The sequence below is a fragment of the Anguilla anguilla genome, chromosome 5, assembly GCF_013347855.1.
Source record: "Anguilla anguilla isolate fAngAng1 chromosome 5, fAngAng1.pri, whole genome shotgun sequence".
Lineage (NCBI taxonomy): Eukaryota > Metazoa > Chordata > Actinopteri > Anguilliformes > Anguillidae > Anguilla > Anguilla anguilla.
In genome coordinates, this window is record NC_049205.1 from 26,923,178 (window position 1) to 26,947,873 (window position 24,696).

General features: G+C 39.1%; 1 protein-coding gene across 3 annotated transcripts in view; it reads right to left on the reverse strand.

Moving 5' to 3' along the window:
* Positions 1-3,713: 3,713 nt before the first annotated feature.
* Positions 3,714-24,696, reverse strand: part of incenp (inner centromere protein) — a 126,375-nt gene continuing 105,392 nt past the window's right edge. For all 3 annotated transcript variants that reach the window (XM_035418821.1, XM_035418822.1, XM_035418820.1), the window contains 6 exons: positions 24,363-24,462; positions 24,177-24,260; positions 21,939-22,001; positions 21,655-21,714; positions 19,505-19,661; positions 3,714-4,153 (listed from right to left, as the gene is read on the reverse strand). In XM_035418821.1, the coding sequence (XP_035274712.1) occupies positions 3,969-4,153; positions 19,505-19,661; positions 21,655-21,714; positions 21,939-22,001; positions 24,177-24,260; positions 24,363-24,462 (649 nt within the window). In that variant the 3' untranslated portion in view covers positions 3,714-3,968. The remainder of the gene's footprint in view (positions 4,154-19,504; positions 19,662-21,654; positions 21,715-21,938; positions 22,002-24,176; positions 24,261-24,362; positions 24,463-24,696) is intronic.

Genomic DNA, 24,696 nt, shown 5'->3' on the forward strand with positions numbered 1-24,696 from the left:
GTAACTTATTGTTTTAGCACACGGCTCTGGGTTCTTTGAAGTCCAGTGATGAGTCTCAGCCTGTAGGTTCATTCAAATGCCAGCCTTTTCTGGGTCCCAGTTTGATTTCCCTCTTACAGTACAGACAAAACTCTCCATTCTCTGTCCTACTCTGATTTAGGGGGTGAACGTACCATCTTCTTCGCCTTTTTTTCTTCTTTTGCACAGCTAGATAAACTAAAGCCACTTTAAACACTTTAAACTGTTTGTTTTGTGTTGTGATCTCGCGTAGCCCTTCTTTTTATACAGCCAGGAGACGGAGGTTTGGTTGAGAATCCAGCCCCTAATAGCTGCCTCGTAATTATGCACGCCCCAGCGGTGTGGAGTGACTTTAAACGGTGCGGTGTTCTCACTGAGTATACCGACAACAGTGTTCGTGGACATGTTTGCCGGTGGTTTTCAATCCTGAAGTTTTCTTCTTACTGAGTATACTGCCAGCTTAAGGTCTTTGGAATGATCTGTGGTTCAGCTTTATCATAAAAAGTATAAGGAAACTGCCTAATAGCCTTATTCAAAGAGTCCAAAGAAACATACTTCTTGGTAATCAAATCCTGAAGACGTAGTGACAATTCTGCTGGTACTATACCCTCCAAAAAATCATGCAGAATGTCAGGTGGAAAACCTGAAAGTGTGTCAAATTTTCATTCAATGGACGCCCCCTTTTAACACCATGATGTCTGGCCATAGTATGGTCATGTATAACCGCTTGCACATGTCTATCATGGTTCTCTCTTGTCCTTGGCTGGTGTAGACCTAATCGAACCTCCTTATCTTGTATGTCATGTTGCTTACACATAAAAAACCAACAAAAGTGATCTGCTGCAAAACTCTCCTGGAATCCTGCCAAAGAGTGAGCCCCCAAGTTGTCCACTGCTACATACAACACAGTGCCTTTAACACTTTCTGCTAGTTGTTCAACATAAACACCATGTTCCTCAAGAGTTGCAAGATCCTGAATGAGAGGATGAAGAACTTCTGCATAGCCATGTTCTTTCACAGTGTTAACCATACACAAAAGTGCAAATTGAATAGAGTGAAGAGCTGACCGATATTTTGAGTCAAGATTAGCAAGTACCCAATATACAGCACATAGTTTGTTTCTTTTCTTGAATGTCCCCAGTGGATTAGCCACTTCAAAATCATCTATATGTAGCCCAAGAGCAATCCTACATTTTTCCACATTCTTTGAAATGAGAGCCGTCTCTGAATGAGTGGTATCCTTCCGCCTGCAGCATTATCTGTGTGGGGACATATACAACAGCATGACTCTCTCTGTCAAGAAGAAACTCAACTGGCATAACAACTGGAAATTCTCGCAGTATATCTCCTGCCAACTGCTGATAGGGATCCTCCTGTATTGGTGAATTTCAGCGGGACATTACTTTGTGAAACTACACTTATAATGTCACTCACTATGGAATTATCCACATCACCAGAATGCTGACTGATAATGTTCTGGACTGCACTTTGTAGTAATGGCTGTGAAAGTAAATGGATTTGGTTAATCTGCTGAATTACTTCTTGTGCAACACTTTTGGATATGTGCAGGATCGTTTGCATTTTCATGGAGAGAGACCTGGGCACCAAATTTTGTGAATCAAACCGGTCATGGGGACTTGGCCGTTTCTACGGTTTGTAATGTCTACAACGAAACAGTTGCTTCAAAGAGATTTGGCATGAAATAATTGTTTTCTTCATAAATAATTAGCGACTTTCATCACAAATAAATGAAGGGATTTTATGCTGTACACGTTATCATCCACTTGGTTATTTTGTCAACTAAGTTTGAGTCTTTTCTAAAACCATTTTTTGTCCCGTTTGTTTTTCCCCCACTTGTGAACTTTTACTGTTAATTAAATTGGAGTCCTACAAGCAACTTTTTTGAAATACTTCACTGCATGGGAAAATTATTTTTAATTTTAGAAAAATAGCTTTCCAAAGCAGAAAATGTCACTCCATATATTTTTAATCCAAATCAAAATAATCATCCCCTTGCCCAAGTTGGGCATGCATTTTTCTTCCAGATAAAAAGGACTTGCTTGATCTGAACTTTACTTGCCCTGGGCAACAGGGCAACTGCTTACGTACGTGTAGCACCTTTAATTAAATGTTCATGCTATACTAGAATTTGATGGTAACTAAATACAACATATGGGGGATACTTAAACTGCAAATACATTGGAATACAGTACCCCATGTTGCAAGAGCTTGCCAATTTAGCTGACCCACAGCACAAAGGAGTGTAATATCAGTTACCCATACTTACAAGTTAACTCTCCTGTTGTCTTCATATTATGCATGCACCCAATGTCCACAGGGTCAAAAAAATGACTCACCCCCTCACCAGACTCCTGTGATAAAGCCTCTTAAAGAAATTTTTAACCCTAAATTCTCACTAACGTAAAAACATCCTGTCACTTCTATGAATTGATAACTCTTTTTCACCTTAAAATCTTCTATCTACACCACTCAATGCTACTAACAAAACACACAATTGATATTTTTTCTGTAATAGATGTGTGGCGCTTAACTTTCATCATTTCCGATTTCATAACTGCAGTGTTAAAAAAAACTTAAGAATATTTGTAGCCTGGTGGTGTACCACTTTGCTATTTTTATAAATGTTTTTTTTACTGGTAGGGGTACTCCAGAGATTCTATGCAGTTTTAGTTTGACATAACTCAGGAGGTAAGAGCGACTATCTGGCAGTCGGAGGGTTGCCGGTTCAAACCCCGCCCTGGGCGTGTCGAAGTGTCCTTGAGCAAGACATCTAACCCCTAACTGCTCTGGCGAATGAGAGGCATCAATTGTAAAGCGCTTTGGATAAGCAGTCCATTTACCATTTAGTTTTAAACTCCACCATGGTCTCACATTAAAATACATTTGGCTTTAACAGGGATATGAGTGTAAAAATGTACCCAGATTATTGGTGTCCTTTTTCTTTAACATCGCTTAACCTCAATGTCTTGTCCATTGCTTTAAAAAACCAAAAAAAAAACAAAAAACAATCAGTGTGAATAGTCCATCTATCCTCACAGGTTGTACACAGCTTTTATAACCATCAAGAGGAAATAACCATATCATGGAGTTATGTAGCTGTATTGGAATTTACCATACAAATATCCTGCATTTGTAGTGTCAGTTTTTGTGGAATTGCCCAAAATGGATCATTTAAGATGACTGAAGAGAAAAAAAACACCATTCGACAAATATCAAGGGAACAAACGGCAGATATTCTTGGAAGCTGGCAGATGGGAGAGGCATCCACTCTCTTTCTACTCTCTATTATTCTAAAACCCTGACTTGTGGTTGCAATGTTGGGATCAGTAACTTTGGAATAGCCACTGAACCCAGATAACCCAAATGTTAATATGGGGCGACAGCTCAGGAGGTAAGAGCGGTTGTCTGGCAGTCGGAGGGTTGCTGGTTCGATCCCCCAGCCTGGGCGTGTCAAAGTTTCACTGAGCAAGACACCTAACCCCTAATTGCTCCCAACGAGCTGACTGGTACCTTGCATGGCAGCCTTTCACTGTTGGCATGTGAGTGAGTGTGTGTGAATGAGAGGCATCAATTGTAAAGCGCTTTGGATAAAAGCGCTATACAAATGCAATCCATTTAATTGTTTCCAGAGACATTATGCAAAAGTCAGATAAAAAAAATCAATAATCCTTCAGTCTGGATTTTTCATTGTGGCAACCTTTTATTTCTTTTGTGGAAAGTACAGGAATCAGATTCACTTTTTCCTGCTTGCATTTGTTTTGAGCAAAAGGAACATTAAAACCAAAGTCTGAATTATATATTTAAAAAAAAAAAAAAAAAAAAAAAACTTTATTCAAATGATTAGTAATTATCAAAACAAACCTTATAAAATTTTTTTTTTTTTAAAGAATGAAAAGCAGATTGGCAACAGTAAGACTGTAAGGCAGTCTTCAATAGGCAGTATGGCCCACTCGTGGGGGAGACTGCCACACAGCTGAGCTGGTGCGTTTGAAGTAACGGGGCTTGCTCTTATTGAAGATCTGCTCCAGTTTTGGCTCCTCAATCTCCCCAAAGTACGAGTCCACATCCACCGGGTTGAAATACTGATTCAGCATAGCTTGCTGGAGCTGCCGGCCTAAGTGAGGCATAGAAAAAAAAGGGGGGAGAGATTACTGTACGGCTGAGACTAAATATCAGGAAAACGCATGATAAACTCAACTGATTTCATGCTCCAATTGAACAATCTAGTGGTTAAAAAACAACAAGTGATTAAAGTGAGACAGAACAATAAAGCTGCGTTTCGACCGCAGGAACTAGGTTCTAAATTAAGTTCCGAGGTCTTTATTTTACCCCCAAAAACGTCCCTGCTCGGGGGGTAGTACTTTCCAAAAGTACCGGAACCTTTGGGGTGGGGCGCAAGCGCTGAAAATTTCTGATTGGTCGACTACTTGCAGTGTTTTATTTCAACCGCCATGTTTAAAAATCTGCAGCCGTAAACCGATTTATTTTCATAATAACTTCAAATCAAACTTGTATGTTATGTGGCGCAGTAGCCTAGTTTTGGTTATAGCCTGCCAACGTCTTGGAATTATAACGTGTGCTCTTCTGTTCTTTTCTTGCTTTAGTATTCGTTTTATAAAATGACAGCATATTACGTGCCAAAACATTCAAACGGGTTAATTCGGTTGCTGAATATTTTTTTCCGGATTTTCTGTTAGCCCGTTGTAATTGACTCAAAACGTTTGATACAGTTATGTGAGGTATGCGGTAGTTCTGCGTAATTCACATTGGTGATACAGTAAAAGCAAACTGGAAATCACCTTCCGCACTTTTTGTCAGGGTAAAATAACAGGTTAATTCTAGTAATCGTCCCTTTAGCTTTTTCAGACTGCCGTAATTTTACTCTGCCATTCTTCAATTCCACGAAAAGACCAGGAAGACTATGGACTCATTTATGGTGCATGGTTCGCATCTGGAGGGCACACTTCGCTGCTCGGCTAGCAGTAACTTCGAAGGAAAGCAAACGGTGGCTGTACCACTACTAATTTAAATTTTCACGCAAGTCCGAGTTTTCGTTCTATTCTTGTCATTATGCGATTAGCCGATATGGAATTGACGATGAGAAAGTAATCAAACAGCAAATTGTTTACAACGTGTGCATGTTTTCTGCTGTTGTTGCCAGTTATATTGGAAATGTGAATGCATTCTGTCGCCTAGGATGTCAAGACATGAAAGTGAATGTTCGCATAAAAACATAATGAATGTGTTTGAGAGGATATATAAAACAGTTACAATCTGACTATTGGCCCGTTATATCCTATTTGTTGCATAACAACAGTCCAAGTTCAACTACCAACGACAGTTTTTCTTGACAACGGTAAAATATGCCCAAACGGGCTGCAGAAGAATATTTCAATTCCAGGTGATTAAATCGATAAAAATCAATAAATACAAAAGTAACCATATATAGTCATTGTTGGTAACCCGTTGTATATAAGTGGAATAAACCCCTCCGGGCTGTCCCGATTATTAGAAAATAATGTAGGCTACTTCGGTGGTAATATGGGGTTACAGAAGAAATCATAGGACAGATGGACCAACGACAACGTCGCTTTTTCATACATCAGTGGGCTAATTTGCCTAATCTTCGCGGGACTTTAGACCGCGGTGGAAACACAGACAACAATGGGCTGAAGGAACCTTTTAGTTCCTTGAAAAGTAGTTCCTGGGACTAAAAGTTCCGGGTACTTTTGGTGGAAACGCGGCTTAAGTAAATTATACAAACATAGCAAGAAACAATATTAGAGCCCGACCGATATATCAAACGGCCGATATATCCATTTCATTATTAATAATGTTAATATTATAATAACAATATAATAATGTTAAATATTCTTTAATAAAGTTATTTGTTTAACCACTTAGCGCAAAGCCCCTAGTGGTCGGCACGCTGGCATGCCGAGATTACTGAACTCAGACATTCAGTGCTACTGCAACCAAAGTATGGGTTAAAAACAGAAAGGCTTTGTTTTAATTTCATTAGTAGACCATACACGACAACTATGCCGAATATGGAATTTCACAGCGCCACCATTGTCACTCTGGTCTTCATTTAACACGCACCCCCTCCCTGCAGTCTCATCTGCGACTACACCCCCCACCCATGACATAATGGCCAATATTGTCTATCTGGGCATTCATAAAAATATTCTGTCACCACTAAAAAACCGTATTCTGTCATAGCAACAAGATAAACCCAACAATAGCCCTAAGATATGCCAATACAGCAGTGAAAACGCTGCTCAATGAATAACGAAATAAACGAGACAAAGTTTTTTAAAATGATACCATGTCATTCTACAGTATATATCTGGGACTAAATATTGAATAAATATACAACCTTACCATTGGTTGTACGCGTAGAGATGTCCCTTTTGAGACTGAGTGGTTATATATTGTCTTGGACAATCCGTTTGTGAAATATATGCGCATTTGTGAAGCCTGGGTACCTTCCGAAATAGCTGTGCGTAATACCACACGTGTTGTTTACAGCATTGTCTCCTTTTTAGTACAGTCTGGCTTGATTGACAATTCATTTATTCAGTAGGTGAGAGTATAAGCTTTCTAACGACACATAACATGTCTAATTTTGCTTTTGGAATAGCGTTTTATAGGTCAACGTAACCGAAACGAAACGTTGTCAACAATTTTTCGTAATTTCTAGGAGAATACTATTATTATTGAGGACTTCTGGGCATAGCTAAGCCATACATTCGCTGATAGACCTATCTGACATCATTTTCTGGAGCAAAACAGAAGCAGTTACACTGTATCATTGATTTACTGTCTCTGCCTCTATCTACTGAACACAGATAAAATTTCATCATTGCTTTGTAAGTATTACTGCTCAAAATATTTTGGTTATATACGTTATTTTTGAAATTGAGTGTCTTTAAATAGGTTAGTGATATTATATAATGTGGATATTTCACACTGTAATGTAAGCATTAGTTAGTAGTGTAATAGTTTTTGTGATGCGTGCAACAGTTGCCAAAACGTGGTGGACGGTTGAAAATTGTTTTCATATCGTCCCATCCCCATACAAGAAAACATACGAGAGTACAGAGTATAGAAATACATACTAGAGTTAATTATTACACATTTAGGTACTGTACAGCATTGTGACAATATTTTTGCATTATTTTTAAATATGATATCAATGTTTCATCTTAAACCTTCATAAGGGGCTCATTTATATGCTTTACAATGAACAAAAAGCATATATTCCTTTTTGGAGAGATTTTGGATATGTTTCTGGACCCCTAGCTATTTTAGACCACTGTACTGACAGAAAGCTTGTAATTACCACTTGAAAATGATGCAACAGTGAGTTTCTTGAGTAAAAACAGTTGATTTGTAGTGAAATATGTGAATTTGTTGTGATTTACAGTAATGCATGTCTAAATGCATTTAGACATTTTGGGCAGATTTGGAGACGCTGGGTACACTGCTTAGTTTTTGCTTCATAGATCTTTAGTAGTTCTACATATCCACCCTTAGATTTTATGAACTTGTGGTTACAAAGTTTTTGATTCAGGACATGTATAGAGGTAACCTGCTGTATATATGCAATCTCCCAGTATTTCATTGCGAACTAAAAAAGAGCCTGTACTTTTCGAAAGTAGGGACTTTTTCAGGGGTAAAATAAAGTCCCCGGAACGCACTGAGTTCCTCAGAAGGTTCCTAATTCCTGGGGAAAGTTCCTGCGGTGGAAACGCGGCTTTAGCTATTATTTTTAAATGACCTCTCATGGAAATATAGTAGATACCCTAATTGACTTAACACAGGAAATGTATGGTAACATGAAATGTGTGAAGTTGTGAAAAATTTAGTCTGAATGTCTTAAGCCGCGTTTCCACCAAAATTACCCGGAACTTTCAGTCCCAGGAACTACTTTACCAGGAACTAAAAGGTTCCTTCAGCCAATGGTTGTCTGCGTTTCCACCGGGGTCTAAAGTACCGCGAAGATTAGGCAAATTAGCCCACTGACGTTGTCGTCGGTCCATCTGTCATATGATTTCTTCTGTAACCCCATACTACCACCGAAGTAGCCTACATTATTTTCTAATAACCGGGACAGCCCGGAGGGGTTTATTCCACTTATATACAACGGGTTACCAACAATGACTATATATGGTTACTTTTGTATTTATTGATTTTCATATATCCTCTCAAACACATTCATTAACAGCAGAAAACATGCACACGTTGTAAACAATTTGCAACGTCAATTCCATATAGGCTAATCGCAAAATGACAAGAATAGAACGAAAACTCGGACTTGCGTGAAAATGCAAATTAGTAGTGGTACAGCCACCGTTTGCTTTCCTTCGAAGTTACTGCTAGCCGAGCAGCGAAGTGTGCCCTCCAGATGCGAACCATGCACCATAAATGAGTCCATAGTCTTCCTGGTCTTTTCGTGGAATTGAAAAATGGCAGTAAAATTGAGTAAAATTACGGCAGTCTGAAAAAGCTAAAGGGAAGATTACTAGAATTAACCTGTTATTTTACCCGGATAAAAAGTGCGGAAGGTGATTTCCAGTTTGCTTGTACTGTATCACCAATGTTAATTATGCAGAACTACCGCATACCTCACATAACTGTATCAAACGTTTTGAGTCAATTACAACGGGCTAACAAAGAAAATCCGGAAGAAAATATTCAGCAACCGAATTAATCCGTTTGAATGTTTTGGTAGCCTACGTAATATGCTGTCCCAGCACGAATGCTTAGCATTTTATAAAACGAATACTAAAGCAAGAAAAGAACAGAAGAGCACACGTTATAATTCCAAGACGTTGACAGGCTATAACCAAAAGTAGGCTACTGCGCCGCATAACATACAAGTTTGATTTGAAGTTATTATGAAAATAAATTGGTTTGCCGCTGCATATTTTCAAACATGGCGGGTAATGGCGGAAAATAAATACAACACAAATGCTACGAGTACTCGACCAATCAGAAATGTTCAGCGCTGCAAGCTCCACCCAAAAGGTTCCTGTACTTTCGGAAAGTACTACCCCCCGAGCAGGAACGTTTTGGGGGGTAAAACAAAGCCCCCAGAACTAAATTTAGACCCTAGTTCCTGCGGTGGAAACGCACTGAGTTCCTCAAAAGGTTCCTAGTTCCGGGGTATAGTTCCTGCGGTGGAAACGCGGCTTTAGGCTGCATTCACACCAGATCAGGCAATGCGCGGTAGTGCGTTTACGCTGCGGCAGTGGGGACCGCATGGGGTGCCGAAAAAAATGCAGCGGCCTGCGGCAAGAAAGTTTAACCAGAATCGACTTTTGCCGGAACGCAACCCAACGTCACGCTGCAGTGGCCAATCACGTAAGTTGTTTAAATTACCATGTAGCAGTCCGCTGTTTACCGAGCGACCGTCAGATGAATTACTGACGCGATTCATTTCCTAAGATTTGATTTTATTATCGTCATCGTGATTTGACAGTACCGGGTAATAGGACGAGTACCGAAACAATAATTACTAGCTAAATATCAATTTCGAACGTCGGAATTAAGCTGTATAAAAAATTCGCTATTTAGCAGTTCTTGTATGTTAGTTTATTGTACCTAACACTATGGAGTTCATGGACCAAACGATGATACTCTCCCAGTTGTGTAATCGCTTGGTTTATTTTGTGTACCCAGCTTCGACGTCTGCGTCTGGCTGGCAGTCTACGCTGCAAAATAACGATAGCAAGAAGCTTCCTTCGGTTTGCGTTTGTGTCCATTTTTTTTTTTTTTTTGAGTTAGCGGACAGGAAATGGAGGGGGGGGGTTAAAGTTCACAACACGACAACACACAAATGGGCCATGTAGTGACACGCCCACACCGCCGCACAACCCTGAGGCAAGGTGCTGCATTGCCTGATTTGTTGTGAATGCAGCCTAAAGCCTAGTTTTATGTAAACACTTAGCCCGAACTGTAGGTCACGTGGGAAAGACGTGGGGGTAGCCATCACAAGAATGTTACGCTGATGAAGGCTTACGTTAAGGGGTACTTCACAATCTCATGAATATAACAGAATGCCTTAATACGCCCTGGAAGCTTACGGTAAGGGGTAAATCACGATCTCATGAATATAAATAATGGCTCAACACGCTCCGGAAAAGACATAGTGGTGGCACATGCCCTGATTCAATATGCTAATCTACACACAATTTCTGCATCACTATTGGCTGGGGTTCTGTTACGTGTTAACGAGCACTTTTGGCCGTTAACAGTTCAAAAATAACCGCAATAAGACGCATTTTAAAGATGTTTTGGTACTGTTGGTGTTCCATACACACACACATACGCATATAATATACATATGCATATATATATAAGGAATAAACCACGACGGGCTGTCCCGTTATTGGAAAATAACGTACGACGGGGGTGGTGATGCGGCGGAGGCGAAGCTAAGGTCACTTAACCACCACCAAACATACTTTCCAATGCGCCCATTGGCTAATAATATAAATTGTTCTAAATTTGATTAATTAGACCATGTATGCTACGTTAATCCTTACTCATTACTATGTGAATTTCGCTCAGCAGGAAGTCTGCCCAAATCGCATTCACATGTTAACAACATTATAATTACTCTCCATAGAAGGGGACTAGGGGAGGGGCGATGCGAGATCCATGAGAGAAATGCCAAGCCTGCAAAAGCAGGATAAAATGTCAAAGCATAGCCTAATTCACTTCTTTTGAGGTAAACATTTCATTTAATTTTGGAAAATGCCATGGATGAGTGGACTTGACGCGCTTCATGCCTTGTTCAGGTCCCAACACCGATGAAGAGTGTTGTCATTTTGAACAGCGAACTGAGATTCAACTTCATGAGTAAGTGCATTTCTTACGATCATATTGGTAAATATGTGTGCTGTATTGCAACTTCTCTGTGTATTTGTAGGAATATTCAGTAATGCGCCTGTGTAAATTCCCACACTCTGTTCTGAAGTTATGAACGATTCAATCCATTGCATGTCAAAATAGGCTACCTCTGCGTCTGGTTATGTTAGAAGTAGTAGGCAGAACTCTTTGTTCGTATATGCTGTAACTGTCACATTTCCTAACCATTTTATTTTTATTTTACCACCACTTAGCTAAACAGACAGACAAACAGACTTAGCTAAAAAGTTTCAGTATCATTGGTGGCTTGCATTATTTGTAAATATGTGGCTGGATAGACCATTCCTTTATTTTATATTGTTGTTGCTCTTGTCATTGTCATTTTTGTAAAGCACATTTAATTTGCATCTATTGAGCGAAATGCTGGCTGATGCTGCCAAGGCACCCAAAATGGTACACAAAACTTTGAAATAACCTGGAGGCGTGTGTGGATGGCATCTTCCATGTATAGTTTGTGTGGTGTCAATAAATGTTCCAAAATCAAAATGTCTTTGTTTCTTTCTTCTAAATGGCTCACTGAGTATTGCTTTGTGAAAAGTCTTTGTCTTAGAGGTGGGGAGGCATGAGGCCAGGTGTGAATAGCCAACGTAGCTGGCAGGTCCTCTTACCTCATAAATACTCATTACAGAAAGGCCATTCGCCCTCCCATTGTCACTTGGTGTTGAAAAATAGTAGTCACAACACTAACTTTTAGCAATTTATTATATATTTCTCATTGGATTTGCTAAAATATTTTGTCATCTTTTGATACCCAAGACCTTGATGAACAAATTTCAGTGATCCAAAAACTTTGTTACTATTGTATAGTGTGTTATTACAAAATTCCTGTGCATGTTCAAAACTACTGTTTACAGTTTGTGTGTTTTTAGAGCAATTTACAATCCACATATTATGACCTACTTACTGCAACCATATTATTGTAGCTTAGTTTGTGCTGAAAACAAAGATATGAAACACTTTGGAATCACTGTATATAAAGTTGATGAAATGTACACAAGTGTCAGAGCATGGCACAATCACTAGTGTTCCTCAGTTTACCCTCAGACCCCAGAGGGTTAATCACCTGAAATTGAAATATTCTTCCGTGGCCGTTTGGGCATATTATTTTACCGTTGTCAAGCAAAACTCTGGTTTTTCTGGCAAGACCCTCTGAACATGCCAGCTAGCTTTATGATAGGTTCACCTTCACTTGTCACCTATCCAATATTAAAATTCAGCTGGGTTTTAGGCAAAAATAGTCTCACAGCATGCTTATCATCTCGGCTAGCTAGCTAGCTAACTACTGAATTGTATTTAAAACAGTGATTACTATAAACGCAATCGTTAACAAACATACAGAAGAAAATGCGTCCCGTAGCCATAAGTTAAATACAGAATGCCTATTCTACTGTCCAAATAACGGACGAATCACTATTTTGCGGGATGGTTGGCAACTCTAAATGAACCCAGTAACTAGAACCGTGATTCAACGTTGCCATCAATTGCGAAATTGGACATTGAAAAGGGGAGGGGACAATTCAAAATCGAAAGAATAATGTTGCCGTTTTATCTGCTTTAGAATGCTGGATTTTGTAGTGCATTGATTTTAGAACCGTTAAAAGGCCGAGGTGCCCCTTTACTGAGAATTAATGCCCACCCTTGGACCTATCAGAATCAAGTATTCAGCCAAGCCGTTGTATAAATACCAGGGTTTTCCCTAAATTTTCAGAGGGCTTAGGCGCTCTCAGCTATAGTTTGGAACAGCGTTTTTTTTTAATATATGAAAAAACGCTTTGACCAGCGGTTTTCATCATTACATTACATTACAGGCATTTAGCAGACGCTCTTATCCAGAGCAACTTACAAAACTTTTACATAGCATTTTTACATTGTATCCATTTATACAGCTGGATATATACTGAAGCAATGTCGGTTAAGTACCTTGCTCAAGGGTACAACGGCAGTGTCCTACCCGGGAATCGAACCTGCGACCTTTCGGTTACAAGCCCAGTTCCTTACCCACTGTGCTACACTCCGTCCTCATCAGAAAAAGACATTACGCTTGAACACAGCCTAACTTTGTTTAGCTACCAAGCCACGTTAGATACTAACATTAGTTCAATCCAGGTATCTTTATGTAACGTCAACTAACGAGCTTCGCTGGCTAACACTGTCATAAAATTTTTCCCGACCGTGAAAACAGGATTACTTGTTTATATTTTTGACAGATGCCGCTAGTGGGTAAATCTATCGCTGTTTCCGTCGCAGCACTTTCGACACAAGCAATTTGGAAGCGCCACCCTAAAATTTCTTTTTACCGTGAAGAGTGCCTGACCCACAACCGTAGTAATGTGTTAACACGGCGGCACAATTATATCAAGAAATACCATCTTTGGGGAAAAAACCGCTATATTCTGTAAATGCATTTAACCTACCATGCATAAAAACACTCGTCAATCACCCACTTCTATTTATAAAGCCATCATAGCGCGGAGTGTTTAAAACCATAAAGCCACCGCTCCATTTTTTTTGTTTGTTTTTTGTCAGCGCATCACTGTTATTTTTACATTCATTCTGATAGGCTTATGTCGCCTAAATGCCTTTTTACGTTCATTCGGCTTAAGGCGCTCCGCAAAATCACTTAGGCGCTGCGCCTAAGCATTTCGATGGTAGGGAAAACCCTGAATACATATTATACATAAATAACCCCAACAATGAGGGGAGAAAAACAATAAAACATGTTAGCCTGACATTCTGTAGTATTTCTTTCATTAGGCGTTCATGGCATATAGTAGTTCATAATGAAGATGAGGAACTATTTTTTGAATTATTATCAGTTTATCAGTTTATTATTTATTCAGTACCCCTCAGATAGGGGTGATGGTGGAATTTATGCAGTTCATACTCTGTTGCTCAGATTAAGGATGAGTAACACGGTTTTTCCTCCATAGAGAATTCTTCGGCGGCCGCCTAAACCAAATCCCGAGCCGCCTGAAGATATTTCTGAGGTATTGGAAAAAAACCCAATGGTTTTAGAGTTATTTGACAGTCGGTTAAATTATGGTGCAATACGCAACTTTCTACAAGTTGAAGACTGCTGAAGACTGACTTCTCGTGTTCGAATCGCGCATTCATTCCGACAATCGACAGTGCGCGTCTTCGTTCCTCAGCTCACTGAAGACGACTGTGAGGAAGGAGTGTTGACAGTGTGGAACACGGACTCTAAGGTAAATATGTCCAATTAAGACCCATTAATATGAAACGAATATTATTTGTAATTAAATATTTTTTTAATCAATTAGGTTATAAATGATCCATAAAGGCGATGATACACGGGGAATCTTTTTGACATTTTCTAGCAACAGGCAACTAAGTTAACGATACATGACACAACGACACCTATATTAATGCTGATAAACATAGATTATGATTGTATAGCAACTAGATCACCAGAACGCTGTCTGCTTATATTACAGTGAAATCACCTTCTTTTTAATCATGCAAGTGAGCTCAATTAACGTTACTTCAGCTACTCAAACCGAACCATGTCCCGATGTGGGTCTGACATAGCTAACGTTAGCTAGGTAACGTTAGCGTTAACGTTGTGGTTAGCTAGCAGGCAAACAAGCAACTCATTCAAAAAACATCGCGTTTACATAGTAATATTAATTACTCATGACACGCGACATGGTTGATTAGATGCTAGTTAGTTTCTTTATTTTGTTGACGTTGTATAACATGCCTTTCCAGTTTTGGTAACGTTATAGCTAGCACCACTGTCTAACGTTACTATGTAGCTACCCGGCGGACGCTGAATGACGTTTCTTACAATCTGCCTGGAAAGGGAGGAGGAGGGGAAGTTTACCAAGTTGCGCTCACAGTTGTCATTGATCGCAACCTGTTTTCATTAATTTTCCTTTATTATCAAGCGCGCCAATGATCGGACTAATCAAATGGCAAGTAGCCTAACACACAGAGTCTTCATACCGTGTTAGGGGGATTAAATCATAAATTAAATTTATCCGTTAAAAATCCATTTTAATCACCAAGTAGTCTACACTTAACAAACAAGATACACCAGTCTGTTATCTACCATGTTAGCTTTCAGAATAACAAGCAAAAACAAAACCTGCACTTCAAGATTGTTTACAATCTACGCATTGCAGATATTTGCCATGAATACGAGTGCGGAGAAAGAAGTGCATGTATCCGCAAATAATGTTGATTAAAAATGTGCACAATTTCGAACTGCAAATGAAAATAAATGTTGGCTACACGGCCTAGGCTACTCGCTAAACCTGCCTATTTGGGGAGAGCTGGCTATATATGATAGTATTGAGTAGCCTATTTTGTGGATTAATTGTATTGATGCTCAAGGAAAATCAGGGGAAGTTTCCGCCACTGCTTAGTGATTAAAACAGATTTTTCTAAATCGCATTTATCATTTAATCTCCCTAACACAATGCAAAGAAGCTGTGTGTCACTTTCCAATTGATTAGTCAGATCGTTTGCATGCTTGTTAATCACTGAAAATGAATGAAAACAGTTTGAGATCAATGATTAGTTTAAAGGGAAGTTTTGCTCCCCACCAATTTTCAGCTCACCAGTCGCAGTACATTTGCGCTAAGCGCATTTGCAGCAATGTTCTTTATCTGTCAAAATGACGGATGGCATTTGGAATGTTCTGTCAAAGCTTCTGAAAATCGGTAACGTTAAATGATGGAAAATTCTCGGTTAACGGAACCCCTGATAATAAAAGCTCATTTTGACATCTAGTCCTAGGCCTGTTGCAAAAATGTATTGAGTATTGTACTCTAATTTTGTTCAAAATTAAAATAAAATACACCTTTAATGATCTATCAAAACTTTTGTCTTACATCTTTAATGTTGTCATGGACTGAATACTCTAGTAATAGTGTGGGAAAGTTAGAGGGTCTACGGCGAGCCATCAAAACACCGGCCACGTGGAAAGTACCACTCAACACAGGAGGTGCCACCTAAGACCCATTCTGAGCCAGGAAAAACCCTGAGTAACGAGGTTTTTATTTATAAAAATTTGCCTATGTTTGAAACTTGATTTTTACCTAAGTGTTACAAAAGCCTGTTATGCCTATAGAACATACAGTTCATTGGTTGTAAAACACAGCTTTAAAAAGCTAATTACTCATCGCTAAACAGCCTTATTATTGACAGCATTGTAAAATCATGACTAACTCCTTCACACACATGCCAAATGTGGTCAATCTATGCCCATTTAGGGGGTTCCCTATTTAAAGCTTTATAACTCCAGATGTGAGCATCACAGATACTTTAAAAAATGTCTTAAATGAAGCAAGACATTTGTACAATTTACAATACTACAACAGATTAGTTTATATTCATAATTTAGGTAAAAATAAAGTGCCACAAATGCAACTGTCTAGGCAAAAAAGCTTTTAAATTTGCTTTTTTTAAAGTTTGCAATGAAATACTGAGAGATCCCATTTATAAAACAGGAAACTCACTTTTGCATCATTTTCAAGTGGGAATTACAAGCTTTCCGCCAGTACAGTGATCTAAAATTTCTAGGGGTCCAGAAATGTACCAAAAATCGCTCCAAAAATGAATAAAATTATTTTTGTCCATTATAAAGCATATAAATGTGCCCCTTATGAAGGTTTAAGAAGAAACATTGATATCAGATTTTTAAAAGATTATGCAAAAACATTGTCAAACAATGTAGTACAGTATCTAAATGTGTAATCATTATCTCAGTATGTTTTTCTGTACTCTACAGTATGTAATGTTTTCTTCTATGGGGGTGGGACGACATTAAAATAATATTAAACCTGTCCACCACGTATTGGCGATGTTCCAGCTAAACATCATGAAACACAAACGCTACCAAGCTACTGACTGAGCTACGAATGCTTACGTTACAGTGTGAAATATCCTCATAATAAAATACCACTTACCTATTTAAAAACACCGAAGTCCAAAAATAACATGTATAACTGAAATATTTTGAGCAGTAATACTTACATATCAATGAAAATTTTATCTGTGGTCAGTAGATGGAGACAGAGAATCAATGCTGTTGTTCTCCTCTTCTGACAGTCCATAAAACTGGATCAGCTTGGTCTATCGGAGTGGTGATGGACAACAGGCTGTCCCTCTCCAACAACATTGCAGCAGTAACCCGGGCATGCAGATTTTTCCTGTACAACATCCGCAGAATCCGCCCCTTTCTCACCACCTACTCAACCCAGCTCCTGGTCCAAGCAATGGTTCTATCCCGCCTGGACTACTGCAACTCTCTTCTGGCTGGACTACCGGCATCTGCCACCAGACCCCTGCAACTCATTCAGAATGCTGCGGCTTGTCTGGTCTTCAACCTCCCCAGACACTCCCACGTAACTCCCCTGCTCACTACCCTCCACTGGCTGCCTGTTATAGCTCGCATCAAATTTAAAACATTGGTCCTAGCATACCAGGCAGTCAAGGGATCAGCCCCAGCATACCTCCACAAGATATTCAAACCCTACATGCCAGCCAGATCCCTCCGTTCTGCTACCTCAGGACGCCTAGCACCTCCCCCTCTTCGCACCTGCACTTCCAGAACACGTCTCCTGTCTGTTCTGGCCCCACGATGGTGGAATGACCTCCCTGTGGAGGTCAGAACAGCTGAGACACTGACCCATTTCAAACGACGACTGAAGACTCACCTCTTCAGGCTGCACCTCTCCCCCTCCCTCCCTTCCCCCCTGTAAATGACTAAACTTAGGGTTGTAACTAGGCAGCTGTTTCATAGGTGACTAGGTGCATTAACTGTCTTAACGACTACTTGTATTTTTTCCATAGATTGCGTTGTTGCCGTTCTCGTTGTTAGTGTTAATCAGTTTAACCATCAGGGTCCAAGTTGAACTATGCGGTTGTTCCCTGCACTTGGACCGGTACTTCTCTCTAGGGGTTTCGTCATACTTGTTCCTGGTTATGGTTATACACTTTGTTGTACGTCGCTCTGGATAAGAGCGTCTGCCAAATGCCTGTAATGTAATGTAATGTATCAGCAAACATATGCCTTAGCTATGCTCAGAAGTTCTGAACAATAATAATATTTTCCAAAAAATGACTAAACTCATTGATAATGTATCAACGGCTGCAGTGTCTTTTACTGCTACCGCAGAGTGAATGTGTAAGGCGGCAATGGTGATTCACAACTTTTGGTTACGCTGGGCTAAAAAACACTATTCTAAAAGTAAAATTAGACATGTTATACATCGTTAGAAAGCTTATACTGTCACCTACTGAATAAATGAATTGTCAATCAAGCCAGATTGTACTAAAAAGGGCGACAACACCGTAAACATGTGTGGTATTACGCACAGCTATTTTGGAAGGTACCCAGGCATCACAAATGAGCATATATTTCACAAACGGATTGTCCAAGGCAATATATAACCACTCAGTCTCAAAAGGGACATCTCTACACGTAAAATCAATGGTAAGGTTGTATATTTATTCAATATTTAGTCCCAGATATATACTGTAGAATGACATGGTATACTTTGAGAAAAAATGTCCTTGTTTATTTCATTATTCAGTGAGCAGCGTTTTCAGTGCTGCATTGGCATATCTTAGGGCTATTGTTGGGTTTATCTTGTTGCTATGACGGAATACAAATTTTTAGTGGTGAAAGAATATTTTTATGAACGCCCAGATCGACACTATTGTCCAGTGTGTCATGGGTGGGGGGTGTAGTTGCAGATGAGACTGCAGGGAGGGGGTGCTTGTTAAATGAATGACCTGAGTGACAATGGAGGCACTCCATTGGTGTAGAAACCATTTGGCATAGTTGTCACGTATAGTCTACTAATAAAGCTAGAACATTGTTTCCACTCATAGTTTTGTTGCAGGAGCACTAAATGTCTGAGATGAGCAATTTCAGGATTCTGGGTTCCGTGAAGGGGTTAAATTATAACTAGAAGGGGGAAAATGAGAACGAGAATTTTCCTTCCAATCAAATTTGATATTACACTTTCAGTCTCAACTCATATAATCACTACTGGCCTTATAACCTCTGCCTTCTTCCCAAAGTCAGTAAGTTCCTTGGTCTTACCATCATTGTGCTCAAGACAGTTTTAAGAGCACAAAGAAGTCAATGACAAGCTGATATGCAGATTAATTTCCCTCAATATGCAACTAAAAACTAATTTGTCCACTATTAAGCCATTCTTGAATGTGTATGAAATATGATATCCATATTCCAATTGTAGTCAGATCAACATATTCAGTTGAATAGGGATTAGCCACACCCACTCTGACTCCTCAGCCATTGTCAGAGGCCATGCCTATCTAGATGTTTTCCCATCAAACTTCATATTCAGACCAATATGTGTTCCTAGATCACGTGTACTTGGTTTTGTTTCATTCTGCAATTCTTTTGGGAATTATACACAGTAAAATGTCCAGTGTTAATTCAACTCTGACAGAGTACATATGAACTGTGGGTTAAAATACCAAGCTCACGCAAACACAAGCTCAACACAAGTGCATATGGCAAGCTCACCCTCTGCCCAAGATGGGATTGGTTTTCGGGGTGCAGATTCATCATCAGTAGAATCGTCGCTGTTCTGGTCCATTCCGTAGTCCTCTGGGTTAGCACTGACAGGCAGAGGCTTGTTACCCCCTTTTGGAGTGATTTCATATGACTGTGGAGAAGACCTCTGAGAATGAAAGAATCATTAAGAATTGTTGGAGGACTGCTTATAGCTGCTAGGGGGTGTGACTTCTAAAAATTTAATCGCTAAACGATAACAAAAATGCCAAACATTTAGGAAAATCTCTAAATGATGAAACACATTTTTAGCCCCAATGTGATTAAAATAATGTAGAACAATTTCCTTGTACTATTATCTCTGTGATTCTCATGTTTTACCAGTACTGGTGTCAGTTTCAACAATTGACTGATGTTGTGATATCGATGTGGGAAAAGTGTTCCTTGATCAACTCTCAAGTGATAACAAGTTGTTTGCTTGGGGCGTAGAGAAAATCTGACAATCCTCAAAATGCTTTGTAAAAAACAGAAAAGAAAATGTAATTTGATCTCACTGTGAGCAGATTTCAAAAAATAAAGTCTGAAGTAAACTTTGCAACACTGTCCTAACATACTCAAAAGCATGTAGGCCAAAGATATACACACTCGACAGTGACTGTGTGACAACCCGGTAGCAGCCTCCCTATCAGTTGGAGTCTGACCGCATCTAGTTCTCAGTAAACATCAATGAGAGCTTTCACTTTGAAAAGGTGTGCTAAAACAGGCAAGAAAATGTGGTGTTCCTGTTCTTATTAAAGGAAAGCTTTGTTGACTATTTCTTCACCCTTACTTAAAGCGTATTCATTTAATATTTTGCCTGCTTTTTATTTTGTATAATAAACATATTTTTTGAGGATTCAGTAAACTAAACAGCTTGTTAGCCAACTATTGTATCCTCTCCTGTATCGCATTTAAAGGTGTTCGCCCTGTAGGCTACTATCCCTAATATGGCGCTTTCCCATGATTTGGCGTCTTATGTAGACCAGTGTTTGCTTTTGAAGTCCGCTCTGTGACTGCTTATGCAACTTTATAAAAGCAAATCTTGGCTATAATTTGGGTAGAGCGTGGATTAAACAGAAATCAGGGTTCCCACTCATTTTCGGAAATAATTTTCCAGGACTATTCAAGGACAATTTCCCTGACTTAGACTTACAGACATGAAACATGGTCAATGGTAGCCCAAAGCCGGTGGTGGACCGGGGGGGGGGGGGGGGGGGGGGGATGGGGGACAATGTGCAAGCACCATAACCATTCAAAACTTTGTGCTGCCGTGTAATCTCAGCAGCTAATAAAAATGAGAAAAGTGGAGAAAAATATGCAATCTCAGCTCTAAATATACTGTTTAATAGCTTGACTTATAGCCTAGCCTACAATTTTCCAGGACCTCACAAATATTTCCAGGACATTTTGTAAATTTTCTCATTTTCCAGGTGTTTCCCATGACTGGAAAACTAGTCGATAAATTTCCAGGTTTTCAAGGTTTTCCAGAACGAGTGGGAACCCTGAGAAATGTGGTAAATTTAGAACCCCCCCAACCTCATTTTAACAGGTAGCAGTTTATCAATTTTCTGAAGTTTTGTCCATCCCTAAATAGCAACAAGCAAAAAACATCCCACATGGCATCTCATGACACACATCGGAAACTTGCACAAAAAGAAAATGTTTTCCAAACTATACGTGAATCACATTCAAACACAAATCTAACGTTTGTCAAAAATCATAGATTAAAATATAGATGCATGTGGCCTAAAAATATTTAAGACCTCATAAAATCCAATTAAAAACATTTTTATCCTTAAGGACCCACAGACACCATGATTAAGGCAGTGAGTGGGGTGGTGCATAGAGATACATTCCATGACACAGAGGCATTCTTTAACCAGTTGACATTGCAGCTTCATGCATTTTTAAAAATTCTGAATTGAATGAATTGTCGAGTACTCAACTGTAAACAATGTAGATCTACGTCAGCTGAATTATCTTACTGTGGTAATTGTTATTTTGTCCATGCAACAAGTATTCCCTTAAGCTCACAAGACGTAATGTACATTCAGTACGTATGTGACAGCAGTGTAAGGACAAAGTCATAGAGTCATAGAGGTACTGCAGGTGTGAGCCTATACCTCAACATCCATAGTCACATTGAGTCCTGTAGCCTTCCCCACAGGAGTTTTCATGGACGTCTAGGAGAAAGCAGTACTATGTAAACATATTTTTTCACAAAAATCCAAACATTTGTGGTTTTTGAAAATGTTTTTAAAATATGGATGTAAATACACACAAAAGAAAGCTGCACTTTAACCTCATGTCAGTTTTATTTCAAATTTGATAAGCTGACATAGACAACCAAAGCCACAAATTGACTGCACTGTGGGTGCACACACACATATTCAGTGAGAGACTCTACCTCGATATCCATAGTCAAATTGAGTCCTCCAGCCTTCCCCACAGGAGTCTTCATGATGGATTTCTAAGAAAGATAGAAATTTTATATAATCATATTCTTTCATTACACTTCAAACTGAAGGGGGGGGGGGGGGAGTTTTGGCCTATAACATTCCAATGAAAATAATTTCAAGCACAATTGTTTTCCAGGGCATTTAGGCTATTTTATGATTTTACATGACTTTTTACATGACTGGAAAGCCACATCAAAATATTTCAGTTTCTCCAGGATACATGGGTAGCCTGTCATTAGTTATAGGTTTCACTGCAATTAGTGAGAATCTGAACCAAAATGGCTGTAGTATGGAAAGATCCTCTGGGGTAGGGAGCAGTCGACAAGCCTGTCAACAGCTACAGACATCATAGCATATAGAATAATTAGTGGCTGGCTCATTGAAAAGGTCCTTTCTCTAATGTAATGCCAAAGTACTATTCCTTCTATTAATACTCCATTAAGTGCAAAATGTAACCACTCAGAGAGGTGTTCCTTGCACAGTATACTAGCACAAATTCACCAAATTTACTGGCAAACTAACCCACACAACTGATGGAAGATACTCTGCTATTCAAATTGCACTGTATAATTAAAATTTTGTCCAGTTGGTTACATATTTCAACGATTAAAGCGCAATAATTTGTACATAAAACGATTTGTGAGTGTTCAATGATTAGTCAGAAATTTGGTGGGGATTCCAGTAATCAGGCATACATTCACCTAACATTCCAGGAAAAAATGATTGGAGTATCGAATGCATTGTGTCAGCATTTTATTAGCCTACTTTGAATCTGGCATCATTACCAGCAGTTTATATTGGTGGAGTAGAAACAATATGAACATCTGTCCAGACTTTGGTATTTGAACGGTTGTATTTTACTGAGGTGCTGCTATAAATATACTCTATACTGCAACTCTTTTTCTCTGTTATTTTTTATACCCCCAACAAAACTAGTCCAAAAGGTCGTGAAATGAACCAAACCAATACAATGGAGCAATCTAGTAAGCTCAGGTTCGGACTTTAAAAGGATTACACGTGAAAACACCCTAAAGCTAAACTGAATATGAAATCAAAATTTTGGTTATTCAAATAGGTTAGTCAATGCAGTTAAAATCAATAGGATATTTAATAGTAATGTATTATTATATGAATATAATAATTGTATTGATAAACACTTGTTAATGAGTTCTGTAATGACTTAAAATGACTTAAAATGCATGAACAATGAAGCATTCTAAAAAGAAGTATTTTCTGTGTATGCCTTTATGCATGTTTCCAAACACACACTGATTTTGATCTTACCAAAGAACAAATTCAGATAAGAAAAAAAATGATGAATATGGAAATGTTCATAAGTACATTTAACCGCATGCATGTTTCATGAATGAGGCCCAATGCATCTTGTGCAAACTAACCACGGGAAAAGGTTGTTCTGGGGCCATTATAGGATTTCATGGACCTAGATTTTTTAAGAGGATGCAAAAAGTTATAAGGTATTATGAATCTATCATTGTTAAAAGTTTTATTCTTTAACATAGGGACTAAAAACAAGTTTGTAACAAAGGATCAGAGTGGGAATTAGAAGCACTAACAGTAGATTACCGGTTTCCACGATGTGTAGCTTGTACACCATCTAGCTATTCACTTCGTCATTAATTTGTCATTATTTAGCATCCAAGCTACAACTGAATGAGAGAAATCCCTGACATTTTACATTTTTGGTAACGATGCAAGGAGTTAAAATTAATACAAAATGTCTGCTGTCCTCCATAAATGATGTTGAGTAGCCTGAAAATGACCTAGGGTGCAGTCAACTGTTCAAAGTAAATATTCAGAAAATAGAGCAATTTGAAACAAAACATGCCAATTACAAACTATTAAGAAAAATTCTTGGCTCCCAATTCTGTTATAAAACGTGTATTTTCCCCATAAGTGCGTCATGGCCGAGGATTCCACAATGCTGTGTAATCCCAATCCGACGAGTTTCAGGCCTAGTAAATATATAGATTGAAAATGCCCTCTTTGCTTGTTCATACTTTGCATTGGTAGGAAACTAGAGAGAGTTGAGCTTCCTCTGTTTAACAGACAAGGTACCGTACCAGTTTTATTTATCTGGTCACCCTACAGAGCAGAGAAGTTCAGCAAACCATAATGTCTGAACCAATATCACCTGCAAGCGTGACTGCTTTAATTTCCTGGCTTACCTGGATCTCCACAGTCACAACATTTCTCGCAGCAGCTGTAACAGCTGCAGCCCTCTCCTGCTCAACCTGCTTCTGTCTTTCCTCCTAATGCAGAAAAGGAGGATTGCATATTGTAAAAGCAGCACACAATATAAAACTAGCATGCAGTTAAGAACAGTTGTTAAACTGGACCACTTCTATACTCACATTTATCTTCCTTTCCTCTGCCTCCTTCTGCTCTTTCTCCCGGGCGGCCTTCTCCAGCTCCCGCTGCAGAGCTAGAGCCTTCTCCCGCTCTACTTGCTCCCTGTGAGACACAAAATTAGATCATATAAAATATTCTTCTAATTCAGGCAAGAACACCAATGCAGAGTCTCTCCCTGTAAGGCATGAGAACTTCAGAGCATGGACTACATAAGCAGGCCTTGAGCAACACAAGTTTTTTAAAAAACTTACAAGGTTTTATGAAGGTCAGTCGCAGCTGACCGAAAACAAGACAAATAACAGTAATGAATAATATCCTCATGCATGAGTTTATAAA